The sequence below is a fragment of the Balaenoptera acutorostrata genome, chromosome 3 (assembly GCF_949987535.1).
Source record: "Balaenoptera acutorostrata chromosome 3, mBalAcu1.1, whole genome shotgun sequence".
Classification (NCBI taxonomy): domain Eukaryota; kingdom Metazoa; phylum Chordata; class Mammalia; order Artiodactyla; family Balaenopteridae; genus Balaenoptera; species Balaenoptera acutorostrata.
In genome coordinates this window covers 95,933,476-95,950,796 of record NC_080066.1, presented here as the reverse complement: position 1 = coordinate 95,950,796, position 17,321 = coordinate 95,933,476, and the positions used below count along the sequence as shown (strand labels likewise).

At 36.5% G+C, this 17,321-nt stretch overlaps 1 protein-coding gene across 2 annotated transcripts in view; it reads right to left on the bottom strand.

The window, feature by feature from the left end:
- The window catches only part of INO80 (INO80 complex ATPase subunit), a 128,977-nt gene that overhangs the window by 59,278 nt on the left and 52,378 nt on the right, over positions 1–17,321 (bottom strand). For both annotated transcript variants that reach the window (XM_057543716.1, XM_057543717.1), the window contains exons 15-24: positions 12,755–12,814; positions 11,792–11,934; positions 10,514–10,598; positions 9,428–9,545; positions 8,416–8,501; positions 5,652–5,819; positions 5,290–5,423; positions 4,204–4,271; positions 3,374–3,467; positions 2,432–2,603 (exon numbers count right to left, since the gene is read on the bottom strand). In XM_057543716.1, coding sequence (XP_057399699.1) covers positions 2,432–2,603; positions 3,374–3,467; positions 4,204–4,271; positions 5,290–5,423; positions 5,652–5,819; positions 8,416–8,501; positions 9,428–9,545; positions 10,514–10,598; positions 11,792–11,934; positions 12,755–12,814 — 1,128 coding nt within the window. The remainder of the gene's footprint in view (positions 1–2,431; positions 2,604–3,373; positions 3,468–4,203; positions 4,272–5,289; positions 5,424–5,651; positions 5,820–8,415; positions 8,502–9,427; positions 9,546–10,513; positions 10,599–11,791; positions 11,935–12,754; positions 12,815–17,321) is intronic.

Here is a 17,321-nt window from a genome sequence, read left to right as displayed (position 1 = left end):
ATGATGCAGAATCTTTCTATATGGTGACTTTCTTTACCTAGTCCCCTTGCTATTCTAATATCATGCAGTCACTGAATGCTGTATTTTTCAAACTGTGAGTAGTAGGGTCATGAAATCATTTTTTAGTAGGTTCCAACTAACATTAAGAAAAACAAATAAAAGGAAAAAACTCTGTGCACTGAAGGAGGGTAAATACTGTTTTGTGAATATTTTGTCTTAAAAATTTATGGATGTGTAATATTTATATATGTATGTAATATCTGATATGTCTACATAACTATAGGTGGTGTAAAATATTCTTGTGAGTCATGGTCAGACTTCAAAAGCCACAGATATAATGGGCTTTATTATATTTTTATTGTTACACATGGAGCTTCAACAAAATGATTCTTCATTCAGAACCCAGTCTAACCTTTAAGGCTAGATATCATGTAAAGATTATTCTGCTTAGTTGAAAGCAAATATTTCTTAGAACAGATGTATCAACCAACTCTGGCAAGATACATTGGTATTTCAACATATGTATTTTTGGAGATAAGGATGGTGAGACCAAAAGCAGAACAGCATCTCTACACATACATGATTAGCTTTCAGCTACCTGTGGCTCAGTAACTCGGTGTACATTCTAAGCCACTACAAGAGCAAAGGTCTATCTATAACACGAAATAAAAGTAAAGAGGACATGGAAGTGAATATAACTTTGGAAAAACCAGTTTCACATAAAGCATATTGCCCACATCTAAATTTCTCAGGAAATTAACTGATATAAGGACCTCACTGAACAGGTACTCTGAACACACTACTGTATTTTCATAAAGCAGAAGAATACAAATAAGTGATACATATCTTTCAGTGTTAAGTAAGATGCAGGTATCTACATAACAGAGCATAAAAACCCCTGGGAGAATGGTGCGCTCTGTACCAAAAATAAAACTAGTAAAAAAATTTTAACTGTAGTAATATAGAGTACCAAATGTAAGGAAATTGGTCTACACAGGTTAAGCAACTCTTCATTAGACTTATCAGTATTCACTAGTAGGAAGTCACCTTGCCACAACTGACTATATTATTCCAAACAGGCTGGAACACAATTCTATTCTCCTTCTGCATTAACGATCTTATCTTCAGAGTCCAAAAAAGTATATGGAGCAATGCTTGAGAAACCAACTGGGAAAACAGAAGAAAAGGAAATCATATGGGTTCTTCAGTATACAGGGGGCAAATAACCAGATGCAGCCAAAGAACATCCTACATTCGATAGCTGTATGACTGATGACACATTAAATTTTCTAGAGGATACAAAGAAAAAGTCCTACCTTCTAAACTTCTAATCTAGTTGAAGAACTATAACATATAAACATAGAAGTCTCTTTTTAAAACTCTCCAGTGTTACACCCATTTCATTCAGAATAAAACCCAAATCCTTAGCATTAACTTATGAGGCTTCACATGATCTGAATCTGAACCTATCACCTATCACTTATTTCCTATCCCTTTTCCCCTTACCTACTATACAATGGCAAACAATTACATGAAAAAGTGCTCAACATCATTATTTTCCATGGAAATGCAACTGAAAATCACAAATTCAAAGAAAATGGGCTGACAATACCAGGGGTAGGCAAGATTTACAACAATAAATCTCTCACATTGCTGGTGGGAGTTTAACTTTGAAAAACCATTTTGGAAAAACGTTTGGCAGTGGGAACTAAACCTAAACATACATATATGTGATGTTACAGCAATCCCATTTAATTGCGTGCCGCAACTAAGACCTGATGCAGCCAAATAAATAAATAAATAAATAAAACAGTAGATTAATAAACTGTGATTAGAAACAGACAATGGAACACTTCATAGCATTAAAAAAGAATGCTACAGTGCAACATGGATGAATCTTACAGACATAATAATTGAGGGAAAGGAGCCAGACACAAAAGAGTACACACTGGATCATTCCATTTACATTAAGTTCAAAAACAGGGTAAAATAATCTGGGATGATAGCAGTAGAACAGTGATTACCTTTATTTGTTGGTTTGTTCTGAACTAGAGGGTTCAAATGGGAAGAAGTATGAGGGAGACTTCTGGGTGCTGGAAATATTCTATACCTTAATCTAGGCAGTTGTTACACAAGTGTATACACATGTATAAATTCAAAGAGTTGTACACTTAAGATCTGTGTACTTCACAGTAAAGTTATATACAAGACATATATTAAATATATATACATACACACACACACACACACACACACACACACATAAGATGTCTATTAAGTGATATGTAATAAGCTATAACACTACACTGCTCCCACTCCTCTGGGAACTTTTTGGCTCCCTCAGATCATCATTTACTTTATTACTTTTATTGATTCAAAGAAAAGGGAAGGGAGTACTACACAGATAACTGATGCTGAAATAATTGCTTACCTTTAACAAAGGGCAGCTGGAAAGGTTGGGAAAGGAGAGTGGAAAATTAACCCCAAGAAGGAAATCCTTGTTTCTCAGATATTTCTGCTGGCTCTCCCCTTCTGGCTCTCCCCAGGAGCGCAGCTGATGGAGCCTGTAGGAGGCTTTCAGAGACAGGAAAAGAGCTAACCATCTGAAACAAACCACAGCAGACATGCTTATTCAGTGCTCCATGGAGGGCTGAGGGTAGTTCATAGCAGCGAGGAACCTTGTCTCTCATTAACATGTCTCTTTTGTAAATCTTGAACATTTTAGACACAGCTCTTTCCTACTTTCAGATAAAGCAATTTCATACTTTTGTTCTATAAATTCTATCTTTGGCATGAATTGGTTTGTTACTATGAAAACGAAAATCCTCTGTAAAGCTCCTCTCAGTATTAAGGAATATTCAACTCTATCACAAAAACTCTCATAAACACATCCTCATACTAAGGAGATAGCCTCTCCTAATGAGGTCACTATTTTTTACACAAATACAAAGTAATAAATTAAGTAAAAGCCATTATTCCAAAGGATAAGAGAACTAAGTTTCCCTGAATACGTAAGGCAGGCTATATGCTGCAATCACTACTAACTAAAGGAATCATCAGTCATCATTTGCCCTGTAGAAACAAATAAAACAAAGTAGTCTACCTTGAAATTAAGAAGAATTGAAGACCTTCTGGTAGCATTTGGGAGAAGGGCCTAAATAGTTTTTATTTAAGGTATATCATGAAGCATCATGCAATTATTAAAGGATCAAAAGTATGATTTCCTTATAAAAATTTTAATTCTTAACAATACAAAAAGAATGAGAGGCTCTGTAAGATGATATAATATTAAATATTTAATTTCATAGTATTCAACCTTCGCCCCTGTTTATTCCCAACTGCTCTCTCATCAAACAATGAGCAAACTTCTCACCTGGCCAAAAGTCCCTGAAGCATGAGGTTTGCCATTTCAGCTGGAGATACATCAATAAAGCGAAGGAAAGAGAAACAGCTTTCTTCATTAACACCTGGAATATCAAAGGACAAAGTTAAACCCAATAGAAAACCAAGAGGCAATACTCAACTAAAGCCTGCTGAACTGCTGAACTTTGACTTAAGAATCAAAAACTATTCTAAAGGTTCCAATACAGCCACTTTGATATACGACAGCATGTCATATTTTTGTACTACAATCATAAGTAGAAGAGGCAGACCTATGAGATATGGCATATATGGGCCAGAGTGGAGTTGGCTCATCAGTTACCTCTGGGGTTTTGGATCCTTGGCTAACTGCCTTCCTCTTTTTATCGTGCCAGGAAAAAAAAAAAAGGAAAACACAGAGGTGAAAAATTCTGAACCTCTGCCTTAATACTTTGGACAATGCTCAAAGTTGAGCAGCTTCCTTTCCTTAAACTAAGGAGGAAGGACCTAAGAGTCCCACACTAACAAGAGTCCTGCATTGTCTCTATCACACCTCTATTCAAAGGGTGTAAGAAATTCTTAAGAGGCAGGTATAAAATAAAGTTGGAAGGTCAATCAAAATGGAAAACAATTAATCAAAAAAAAATTTTCATTGCTTCCTGTTATAGCCAAAAAGCCTAGCATCTATAGATGAAGACAACTAATTTACTTAAATCTTATCAAGACTTTATAAATAAAGGCCTAGCATTCAGGCAAAGCCACTAGTAGTTCCAACTCAGCAAAACAAAGAGCATCCTGATAAATCCTTGGCATACTTTCCTTCTCAAAGATCAAAACACCTACCTTTTCTGTGAAACAGAGACTGCTGGATATAGTCCGGTGCAAATGGAGAAAGAAGAACCCTTAACCACCTGTAAAGTAAATAAAATAAATCCAAACCCAAATATAAATATCAGGAACTTAACTAAACTGGAGGTTCCAAACTAAAAGAATCATTTAAGGTTTGAAACTGTTTCTACTTCTGAGAAGTTTGTTGCCAGACAAAATCATAACATATATGTCAGAAAGTACTAAGTACTTAATAAAGGTAGTAGATTACAAGTTCAAAGTGGTCTCATTTTATTTCAGAGAAGCACAATTCTAGCACTGCAAGTTGCTATATACTATACTAAACAAAAAGCACTACAACTCTAGTTTGTTTCCCCCTGCCCATCTAGTTAAGTATTAGCCTGGAGCTATCACAGACAAAGAATTCTTAAAATTAAACACAAGAAATATGTCTCAATTTCAGTAACATTAGGCTAGATGTTGTTGATGATTATTTCAAAAGTACTGTTTATATTGTTTCTCTACAGAAGGAGCGTTCTAAATCTATAGTTCTCAAGTGCAGGTGTGCACAAGAATCCTTTAGGAGCTTGTTAAAAAATCCAGAAGCCAGGGCCACGCTCACTCGGAGGTGCAGAATGGACATACACAGCCATTTTCTGAATGGAAATGGTTTCTAGCATATTACCATTAACGATCACTTCACTTTTACCAAATCTGTGATTGCTGATTCTGGGAAGAAGATAAATTTGATTAATTTGAAATCCAATCAGTTCTTCCACAAGTGCTATTCCAAGTGTGAAATAAACCATCACAAAGCAATTTCAGTACTGAGGCATAGACATCTGCTGATCTCTCCTGGTACAAGTACATATTTGCACACAGGTGCACATTCCTCACTCAGAAAGGCAACTGGAAGTGCCAGTTAAACTCTTGATAGTGCACAGATCCTATCACAAGATCCCTCAACAAATAGTTGTCCACCCATTGCTTAAATACCTCGTTGTTGTGGAACTCACTCTCAATTAAATTTACTACTAAGCCACAAAACCCCGAATTACACAAGAACACTCTTAGAGCAAACAGATATTAATATTTGCTCACCTGTCTCGTGAATGGTTGAAGACCCTGATCTGTCCATGACGGTAGATAAACTTTGAAATCTGGTATGGCTTTAGGGAAATATGAAATGGAGACCAAGTTTCTTGTCGTTCAAATAACTCTGGGTGATTACACACCTAACAGGAAAGGAAATGATAAGACAATATTGTCATGTGCAGACATCACTCTGTGAAACGATGGAAGAATCCCAAACCCTGCATGTTTACCTTTATGAATATATACTTTCCCATTTTCATCCTTTTTTAACTGCCTTTGTTTATTTGGCATCAAGGCAAGATAGAGCCTTTTTCTCGAAGTGGGTTAATAATAAAGACAACTCCAAGGCAGCTGACCTAAGCTCTTACCTTCCTAAACTGCATGACCAGATTCATGAGGCTGCTGGTGGTTGTCTGTGCTTGCTGGGTAGACCCCATAGAAGACTGCAATAAATCTTCAATGGAAATTTTGTTCTTTAGTGCCTGATATAGCAGCTTCTGTCGGCTGGTCAGTTGGCAATACATTAGAATCTCAATCTAAAAATCAATAAGGACATTTATATTTTGAAAACAGTTTGTAAGAAAACTCAGTATCAGCGTAAAGTTGGAAACTCATGCAAGGCAGATTATGATTGGAAAAAACAATATACATATCTCTAGAAACTCAGTATCTCTATAAACCTGTGATATGGCTAATTATCCAGAAAAATGTGCCTTCTTTGACCCTCTTCCCTTGTCACTCACTCTACATGCTGTCCCTGGGCGACCTCTTCCATTTCTAATAACACCAACTACCGTCCATCACAGTGACTTGCAAAAATATGTTTCCCAACATCCCCAGCCCAATATTTCCAACTACCTACCATAATAGTATCACTCAGAGTCTGCAGCAATTGCATTTGTGACATATCAGAAAAAATATTCTCTTTCACAATTTACTTAATTCATTAGCAGCATTATCACTCAGTTGCCCAAACAGAAACTTCAGTCAGCTCTGATTTTATCTCTCTCATACCCCATGTTCTATCATTTCCTAAGTCCCTCAACTCAACCTGGAAATCTACCTCTAACCACCTTTTCTGACCATTCCCATTGCTTTAATACAGAATCTCATCATATCTATACTGCTATTACCGTGGGAGCTTCCTGCCTCTAGTCTCTCCTGGTTCCAAGAAACTTTCCATACAAATCTTATAAGGTACTCAACTGCTGAAAAACCTTCAATGTAAGTTACTGCTTATAGTAAAATATTAAAAATTCTCCTGTAGGCAGAGGCCTGCCATAATCTAACTCACCATATTATCCCAATCTCATCAAGTCCTCCTATATATATTAGCTACAACAGTCTGAATAATGTTTGCCAAACATGCTGCCTATTTGAATATTGCTCTACCTTTGTTCACTCTTGTTGCTTAGCACCCCCCTCCCTATCATATTTTCCTAGTAAATGCCAACTCATTATTCCAGATCTAGCTCACATGTCATCTCTGCTTTGATGCCTTCTCTAACCTTCCCTAATAGAACTACTCCCTTATCTATGTTCCCATTGTATTTCACATAGATAATCATTGCATATCTTATGATACAGTACTAGCTATTTATGTATTCATCCCCCTTGGAAATCTGAACAGAACCTGGAAGCTGCATCTCTACGGACCAGTTGCTGGCAGACAGTAAGAGTTCAATAATACATATACTATTTAATAACAGATTAGAAACATTACTGATGTTTAAGAAATTTATACTCTGCACAGTGGTTAAGAACCATATGTCTTCTGATCACCTCTGTAATGACCACTAAATAACAGACATTATGATTTTGCTATTGTTTTTAAGCTGTTTCTGATATAAAAGCCTCAAGGATCCACTTTTTTATAAAGTATTTTCTTTCTATCAGGTACACATCTGTGTGACACTGCTATTCACTTAAAATCAGCCAGTTTCACAAAGCAGCCATAAAGATTTTTTTAAAAGGAATTAAAAAAAGGTACACTTCTATTCCTCTCTTTGAAGGTGTACATCTCCACCACAATCTTGTAAGAGAGTTACTAATTTCAAAATGATCCAGCCTTCTGGCAGTGACAGAGAGTATCACCTGATATTATCAAGAACCTGGAAAGATGCCATTTATATAGAGAGCAGAACTGTGAGAAACAGGTGCAATCTATGGGAGATGGGAAAATACCCCAAAGGACTGGGAACTGGGTGAAAAAAGAAGGAAGGAGAATATGGGGAGGATTCACAAGAGATAATAGAAAACTACAGAAGTCTGGTAAGATCCAAAAAAAGATTATTTATAAACCAAAATTACTGACTTTTTATGAGAAAAAATATTACAACCCAAAGCACATTAAACTTCTAAATCTAACTCTCAGTCTGCAGAAATACAGGAGACAGAGGAACATGTTAGACAACACCACAATGATGCAACCAGCAAAATACAGTATGTGGAAAAACTCTACACGACAAACAACTTGGCTTCTTCAACAAAGAATTGCAAGGGGAGAAAAAGTAAGGTGGGACTAAAAGATGCTTAAGAGACATAGCACGCAAATACTATGTGTGGACCTTGCTTGGATTCTGGTTTCAAAAACTGAATACTTTTTCAAAGAGAGAGAAAGAAAAAAGCATACACAAAGACAACTGGGAATATCTGAGCACTGACTGGGTATGTGATACTACAATGAAGTAACTGCCTTTTTTTAGTAGAGGTGATAATGATATGTGAATATGTATTTTAAAAAACAGCAAATCTTTTAGAGACACCTATGAAAATATTTATAAATGAAACAAAAGACATCTGGGATCTGCTTCAGAATAATGTAGAGGGGTGAAAAATGGTCATGAGTTGATCATTTAAACTATATGGAGTTCATTATACTATTTTTTCTACTTTTGTAATGTTTCAAACTCTCCATAATAAAAAGTATAAAACAAAAAGAAGAAAAAACTATTACTTGCCTTCATTATTTGACTCATTTTAAGTCTTCTTTGACCCTCTCAAGTTTAAAGGTCTCCTATCAATCAAACTAATTACCCTTCAACTAAACATTTACCAAGGAATTTCTTTTCACCCTGGAACCCTAGGTTGGTGCCTATTAAGGCATAAACTCACAAGGTCTTCTTTCCTTACCTTGTCAGACAATTCATTTTCCACATCTTTCTTGATTCTCCTCAGCATAAATGGCTTCAAGATCATGTGTAAGCGAGAGAGTTGATCTGAAATGCCAGGAGCCCCACCGACAAATAATACATTATATCAATTTAACACAAACAAAAGAAATATCATGACCACCCTTCACTAAACTGTTCTAACACCTTTTGGCTTAATGATTCTCTAAAAGAAGACTGAAACAATCGCAAGGAGGAAGCCAAGGGATCTGAACTTTCCACAGCACCTTCCTGGAGTCAATTGTGCAAATGCATTTTGCTCTCATTTACTCAAACCAGTAAGGATGTCTTTATTTTTATTAGAATTCACCTTTAGAGTGTTTTAGGAACATTCTATCAATAATAGGGTTCTCAGACAGGTCTAATGCAAGCTATCTGGGACTCCCGGTGTTCCCCCAAAATCATTTTTTCAAAGTATATCAGCAAATTAACAACATGTAGTATAAGAAATTATTTAAGGACTTTTCTAATAGTTAGTAGCTGTCACTTCATGTTATGTAATAAATACCTCATAACTCTCTTAAAAGATATGAGTCAAGAGGTAAAAAAAATTGATAAACAAGGTTAAAAAATGTTTACAGAAGAAACAAATCCTAATATATAGAGAAAATAACAAAAATTACCCTTCTAATATTTTCTGGTTTTATCACAGGCAAAAAGTCTTACCCCATTCCACAAAGAATATAAAATTTTTCAGGATCTACGTGGAAAATGAGGATTTCGTAAGCCAAAATGTGAATTTTGCCTGCTCTGCCTTGATTAGTCAACACTACAGGAGCATCACTTGAGTTAGTCCTTTTTGGACTCTTTTAAATATGCACAAAACATATAATTATTTTAAAAGAGAAAAAACTTTTCTCTCAGATCCTTCTATGCATACCAGAAGAAAAATTCTTCACATACAAGAAAATACAGAATTATGTAGTTGCCTACACTAATAGGCAGAAAGAATGAAAGTTCATAAAAGTACTCACTCTCATCTATAGCAGATTTGTTTTCGGCATGGCTCTCAATGTCCTTGGAAAACCATTCATTAAATTCCTCATGTGAATCAAATAATGTTGGCATAATGAAATGCAGCAGAGCCCAGAGCTGGAAACAAACAAAAAGCGAAATAACTATAGAGCAACAAAATGACAGTATGTGAAGATACGATGAGAGTTTGGACAGAGAGAGAGTGAAGTTGCAGGTCTGTGTATCTGTGTCTAGGTGCATGTGTATGTGTGAGTAAGTGAAAGAGAATGAGTGTGCAAGCACACTGCCTCATCAACCAACTCTAATTTTATAAGGTACTATAGCAAAATGTGACTATTTTTCAACTAATTTCACACTGAAAGTCTGAAAGTGCAAGTCCTGCTCAGCTTGTGCAGTGAGATAGTTTTAAAGGTCTTATATAAAGATCCATTCCACAACTGAACACAGTCTGAGGCAGCATAACTTGCTAATAATAACTCTAGATCAGGGGTCAGCAAATTACGCCTTGTGGTGCCAAGTCTGGTCTGCCATCTATTTTTATAAATCAAGTTTTATTGGAACATAGTCACACCTATTCATTTATATATCATCTATAGCTGCTTTCACATTACAATAGAAGGTTGAGAAGCTGTGCAGTGACTATACGGCCTATAAAGTCTAAATATTCATTATCTGGCTCTTTACAGAAAGTTTTCTGACCCCTATTCTAGAAGATAAAATTATCTTCCCTAAAGAAAGAATTTTAGCTCCTCTCAGTGTCAAAGAATATTACCTTTTTATTCTAGTATAAAAATATCTCTGCATTAGATGAGTAGCATTCTTAATGTGATCACGATTTATTATATAAGTAACCAAGGAATAAAGAAATTTATTTGCCTTTTGCCAGAGAATAAGAAAATAGTAATGATGCCCCCCCCAAAAAAAAACCACTTAGGGCAAGCCATGGTCAAATTCTTCCTTTTATGTGGGGATTGTAATTTATACAAAGCCGTAACACTCCAGGTAGGCATGCGTAAAGAATTTTATTCTGTGTTGGAACCACTGTTTAATGCAGACATAAAACTGAGGTCTTTACTAGTGCCTACCTCTGCCATGGTGTTCTGAATGGGGGTCCCAGTTAGCAAAAGCCGATTCCGACACTGAAACTGCAAGAGTATCTTCCAACGAACACTGTCCAGTAAGATGAATTACAAATTCCAAGTTAGCAGTAAATATTCACCCTATTGAGACCCCTTATTTCTAAAAATGCTTTTCAAATAAATAACAAACACTCAAAATCAAGTATCAATACTCTACCATGAACACAATTGAAAAATATTACTCAACAAAGCTGACGACAGGAAATTTCAAAGGAACTGACTCTATACTGAAAACGTGGTATTAGGGTATATATAAAAAAAAAGCCCTCGAATAGCAGAGTAGGATCCTTTCTGGCTTGATAAAAGTCCTCTACTACCTTTGGTCAGTTTTGTTGATACAAACCATATAATTATAAAGTATTATCTACAGTAGTAGGTTTTAAAATTATTACTCTATACGCTTCCAGTGTGAGTTTGGAGGAATCAATGGAGAAAAAGAAAGGGTGTGAGAAGAAAACGCAAAGTGAGTCTACTGCTCCTGGCCACAAGCATGCTCTACTTCAAAAGAGTAAACTATGAAATAATGCTCTTTAGAGGATGGAAAGTTCCATGGAAAATACCATCCTGCCAGTTAACATGGACTTCTAAGAAAGCCCTATGGGCTCACCAAGAGTTAATAAAAATCCATCAAACCCAAGGTCTAATACCACTGAGTAACACTTTACAGCCAAGCACTCATTTACTATTCAGTTTGGGAACTTAAAGGTATTAGAACATTTTAAACACGTAACTTCCAATAAAAGGATTCTTGGGCATCTAATAACCATTCAGGGACTAGGATAACCTTCATAAAACAGTAGAAGTTATAATCCACATAATGTAACATTCTACTTCCTACTAAGACCTCCTGTCTAAAATAATCCCTGAAGCAAAGAGCAGACACCCGTTCCTCCACAGAAAATTTCCTTGAAGAACAAAAATCGGAAAAAAAAAAAAAAAAAAAAAAAGAACAAAAATCGGTTAAAATGCCATAATTACTGAATAGGGAGAAAAAAGTTGAGAAAAATCTTTATACTCTAAACATTAATATGTATATTCCATGAAAATGCAAAAGAGAATTTATGCCTTCTGGTCAGATATATGGCTTATGCAGAGACCATAAGCCATATACCATGTTTTGAAATCTCTCTGACCTTCATTCACATGTGTGTGTATATCATACACACGTATCTATATATCTATATATCCTCAGTCCACAGACTTTACTTCTACTACTCATGTTACCTGGAACTACTCTTGAGCGCCTGAGCCTCATCCAATACCATGTACTGCCACTTGACTCGCTGGAAATACTTTACATCCTGCACCACCAGCTGGTAACTGGTGATAACCACATGGAAGGGGGCATCCTGAGTGTAGAGGGTCTTCTGTAAACATAAGAGGGCAAGGGTGAAAAGAGATACCTAACAAGTCATAATAAGACAATGAGGAATGGAATTTATTTTCTAAGGCCAAGAAGTTTAAGATAGCTCTAAAGATATACTTCTCCAATGTAGGAGATGTGCAGTGAATTAAAAGCATAACTGTTTTTAAGGTAGTTACCTTAACCACAAACCTTGTTAAAAACTAGTCTTCAAACCTAGGATGGGAATAAAGACGCAGACCTACTAGAGAATGGACTTGAGGACACGGGGAGGGGGAAGGGTAAGCTGGGACAATGTGAGAGAGTGGCATGGGCATATATACACTACCAAATGTAAAACCGATAGCTAGTGAGAAGCAGCCGCATAGCACAGGGAGATCAGCTCGGTGCTTTGGGACCACCTAGAGGGGTGGGATAGGGAGGGTGGGAGGGAGGGAGAGAGATGCAAGAGGGAAGAGATATGGGGATATATGTATATGTATAGCTGATTCACTTTGTTATAAAGCAGAAACTAACACACCATTGTAAAGCAATTTTACTCCAATAAAGATGTTAAAAAAACAACAACAACAACAAAAAAAACTAGTCTTCAGCTTATTAAAGAAAAAAGTTCTTACTTAATCCTGGACTTCAAGTCCAGCTGATTGTCTACAACAGGAAAAGCATTGTAAAAGAAAAAAAGTACACTTGCCTAGTGTCCAGAAACATATAAGAAGATTTTATGTAAGTGAAATTACTCAAATCACCTGGAGAAATAATGACTGCGCATATGTGTGAACATGTATATGTGTGTGTGCCTGCGTGTACAGTAAGCTGAAAGTTACCTGACTCCAGAACCTCCTGATAACTTTTCTATCATGAGGATTTCCCCAATATGGTAGCACCTGGAAAAAGGACCAATATACAGATTATTTCCTAGTGATAATCTTTAAAGTATCATCACAAATACATTATTCAGAATGATTTTTTAAAAACCTAATAGAATGAATATAGCAGTTCCTCTTCTGTCACTGCCGCACTAGGTGCTGGACTAGCACTCCTCCTACTGACCAAGTTAAAACACAGATACAAAACATTTGTTTGAAGGCATCAGAGAGCTACTGAGCCAGTGGAGAATTACAGAGCCCAGATCTAGAAAAGAGAGAAAAGCCTGGCATCTGGAACACGTTCCCCCTGTGGGTGCTGATCCTTCCCAAAAGTTCTAGTTGTGAGGCTAAGAAACTGAAAAGTTGTTTCTTGTTTTTGTTTGTATTTTTTTAAAAAGAGACACAGGACCCACAAAACAAAAACTGTAGTTCAAGGAGGAGGGATTCTGATAACCACCCACCTCCCTGGCCTTAAGTTGGGAATCAAGAGATAGATACACACTGGTAGTAAAGGTAAACTATACATACACTTGCTTTATCAGGTACTGAATCCTGGTTTCAAATCATCTCAATTCCTGACTAGATTAAGGGGGCTTTGGATTATTATTCCCCCAGAAAAAAAATTACTATAGGCAAAAAAATCCACAAAAAAACCCCCCAACACACGTTAATCCTCTCTCAGGAAGAAGAAAACAGTATCCAGAGCCCACAATTATCTCTACAATTTTTCCTATACAATGTCTGGCATTAAAACAAAAATAAAACAAAACAAAAAAATCAGATATATGGAAAGACTAGACCACATAACTGAAAACCAACATGAAATATAGATAAAAGAAACAAACCCACAGGAGATCTAGATAACGAAAATTTTAGAAACAGACTTTAAAAAAAATGCTAGTTTTGGGCTTCCCTGGTGGCTCAGTTAAGAATCTGCCTGCCAGTGCAGGGGACACGGGTTCGAGCTCTGATCCGGGAAGATCCCACATGCCGCGGAGCAACTAAACCCGTGTGCCACAACTACTGAGGCTGCGCTCTAGAGCCCGCGAGCCACAACTGCTGAGCCCGCGCTCTGCAGCAAGAGAAGCCACCCAATGAGAAGTTCATGCACCGCACTGTAGAGTAGCCCCTGCTCGCCACAACTAGAGAGAGCCTGCGTGCAGCAATAAAGACCCAACGCTGCCAAAAAAAAAAAAAAAAAAAAAGCAAGTTTGTTCATTGAATTAAAAGATTGAGAATTTCAGTGGTATACTAGAAACTATAAAGGAATCAAAGGGAATTTTTAGAACTGAAAAAATTTAATAACTAAAATTAAGAATTCAATGACGAGGGCTTCCCCGGTGGTGCAGTGGCTAAGAAGCCACCTGCCAATGCAGGGGACACGGGTTCGAGCCCTGGTCCAGGAGGATCTCACATGCTGCGGAGCAACTAAGCAAGTGCACCACAACTGCCGAGCATGCACTCTAGAGCCCGCGTGCCACAACTACTGAGGCCCACGTGCCTAGAGCCCGTGCTCAGCAACAGGAGAATCCACTGCAATGAGAAGCCCACGCACCACAACGAAGAATAGCCCCTGTTTGCCACAACGAGAGAGAGCCTGCGTGCAGCAACGAAGACCCAATGCAGCCATAAATAAATAAATAAATAAAACAAATTTATTTAAAAAAAAAAAGTAGCCAGAGGGGGAAAAAAAAGACACATAACATACAGGAAAACAACCATAAGAAGTAGAACTGGAAAACACAGAACATCTTCGAAGTACAAAAACTTTTTTAAAAATTAAAAAAAAAAAAAAAAAAGCAATCAGTGATGAGTTTAACAGCAGATAGAATCAGCTGAAGAGAAAATTAGTGAACTAGAAGAGAGGTCAGAAGGAAATATCCGGACTAAAACATGGAGAAAGAAAAGAATGCAAAATTCAGCACTTTTTCTGTGATGTTTCTAGGTGTGACTTTCATTCTTTTATTGTTATGGGGCTCAAAGTGCTTCTAAAATCCATAGCTTGATGTCCTTCGTTCTTTTGAAAAATGTCAGCCAAATGGAAGCACAAATATGCAAGGAGGAATGAAGATCAATGAGCAATGAATATGTGAGTAATATGAATAAATCTAAGTAAGTTTTAAATGTATAAATAATAATGTCTTCTGGGGTTTAAAATACAAAATATATACAAAAACAACAGCATGTAAGTCTAGAGAAGGGGGATGTAGTTACAGTACTATACTAAGGTCTTTGTACTGTCTGGAAAGTATTAACAGTACTAATTTATATTACTTTTGAAAAAGTTAAGGGTGCATGTGGTATTCTCCTGGGTATCTACTGAATAACAGAATGAATATATAATTAGCAAGTTTAAAAGGGGAAGAAAAAAAAAGGAATGATAAAATCTAATCAATCCAAAAGGATTCAAAAGGAAAAAAAAGTAAAGCTGAACAGGTGAAAGAAGTAGAAAGCAGGGACTTCCCTGGTGGCACAGTGGTTAAGACTCTGCACTCCCAATGCAGGGGGCCCGGGTTCAATCTCTGGTTGGGGAAACAGATCCCACATGCATGCTGCAACTAAGGAGCTGGTGAGCCGCAACTAAAGACCCGGCACTATCAAATAAATAAATAAATATTTTAAAAGTAAAAACTAAAAAACATAAACACAATAACAACCCTATTAAAAAAAAGAAGGGCTTCCCTGGTGGCGCAGTGGTTGGGAGTCTGCCTGCTGATGCAGGGGACACGGGTTCGAGCCCTGGTCTGGGAGGATCCCACGTGCTGCGGAGCGGCTACGCCCGTGAGCCACAATTGCTGAGCCTGCGCTCCGCAGCAGGAGAGGCCGCTACAGTGAGAGGCCCGCGCACCGTGATGAGGAGTGGCCCCCGCTTGCCACAGCTGGAGAGGGCCCTCGCACAGAAACGAAGACCCAACACAGCCATAAATGAATGAATAAATAAATAAATGAATAAATTAAAAAAAAAATTAAAAAAAAAAAAAAAGAAGTAGAAAGTAAAGAGCAAGGCAGCAAATTTAAACACAACATATCAATAATTGCATCAAAAGTAAGCACAGATATTCCAAATAAAAGGCAAGAAATACACCTTAAATGTAAGGATATAGAATGGTTAAAAGTAAAAAGACGAAAAAGATACCATGCAAATACTAACCAAAAGAAAGCTATTTAGTATCAGAGAAAATAAACTTTAAGGCAAAAGTCTTAAAGGAGGAATTTCATAATAATAAAAGGTTCATTCACCAGGAAGATAAAATTATAAATTTGCATACATCTCACAGCCTCAAAGCAAAAACAGAAGAAAACAGAATGGATAAATCCATAATTGTTGTAAATATTAACACACCTCTTTCAGTCAGTAATAGGAGAGGCAGACAAAAAAATCGGTAAAGATACAAAAGAGCTGAACAAGTTAACAAACTTGACCTAATCAACATATATACAACACTGTACTCAACAAGTGCAGAATAACTATGATTTTCAAATACACACAGGACATTTATAAAAACTGACCATATGCTGGGCCATGAAAGCAAAGCAACAAATTTCAAAGGATTAAAATAATAAAAAGCATGTTTTCTTATCAGTGGATTTAAGCTATAAATAACAAAAAGATAACTAGAAAATCATCCTTTGTGTAGAGAGTAAAAACAACACTTTTAAATAACCCATGAATCAAATAAGAACTTACAGTAGAAGCTGACAGTATTTTGCACTGTAAGATAATGAAAATGTGACACATCAAACCTTTGGATGGCTATAGTCATGCTTAGAAAGCAATACCCTTAAATATACATTAGAAGAAGCTGAAAATCAACAATCTAAGCTCCATCTCAAGATGACAGAAAAATAAAAAAGTTTACAAAAAAGTAGACAAGAATAATAAAAGATAGAGCAGAAATAAATGAAATAGAAAACATACAGAATAGCCAATTTCAGGAATGAAAAGTGGTACATTAACTAGAGAAAAAATGTAAATCTTATTTCATGAGGAAAAGGAGGAGGTCAGAGGCACTAATCATATGAGAACCATAAAATGAGTGTTACTCAGACACCTGCCAAATAAAATGAACTTTCTGATGTTATCATTATAGATGTAAGTATCTTTTGAATGTAACCAGACTATAAACCTGAGCAGAGTCTACTTCTAACTATGTTCTACAGGGACACAAATACATTTCTGACAATTTAAAGGAGTAATGGTAATAGAAACAATGAATCAACAGAGCAGAGGTCATCAAACTTTTTCTATAAATGGCCAGATAGTAATTTTAGCTTTGTAGGCCACACAGTCTCTGCCGCAACTACTCAACTGTGCTGTTGTACTGTGAATGCAGCCATAAGTAATAAATAATCAAAGGTGTGGCTGTATTCCAATACACATGTATTTAAATTTCATATATCATTTGCTACGAAATATTCTTTTTTAATCAACAATTTAAAAAAGTAAAAACTATTCTTAGCTCATAAGCTGCACAAAAGAACATGTGGTGGATTCCTCAATAAGTTAAATATAAAGTGACTTAGC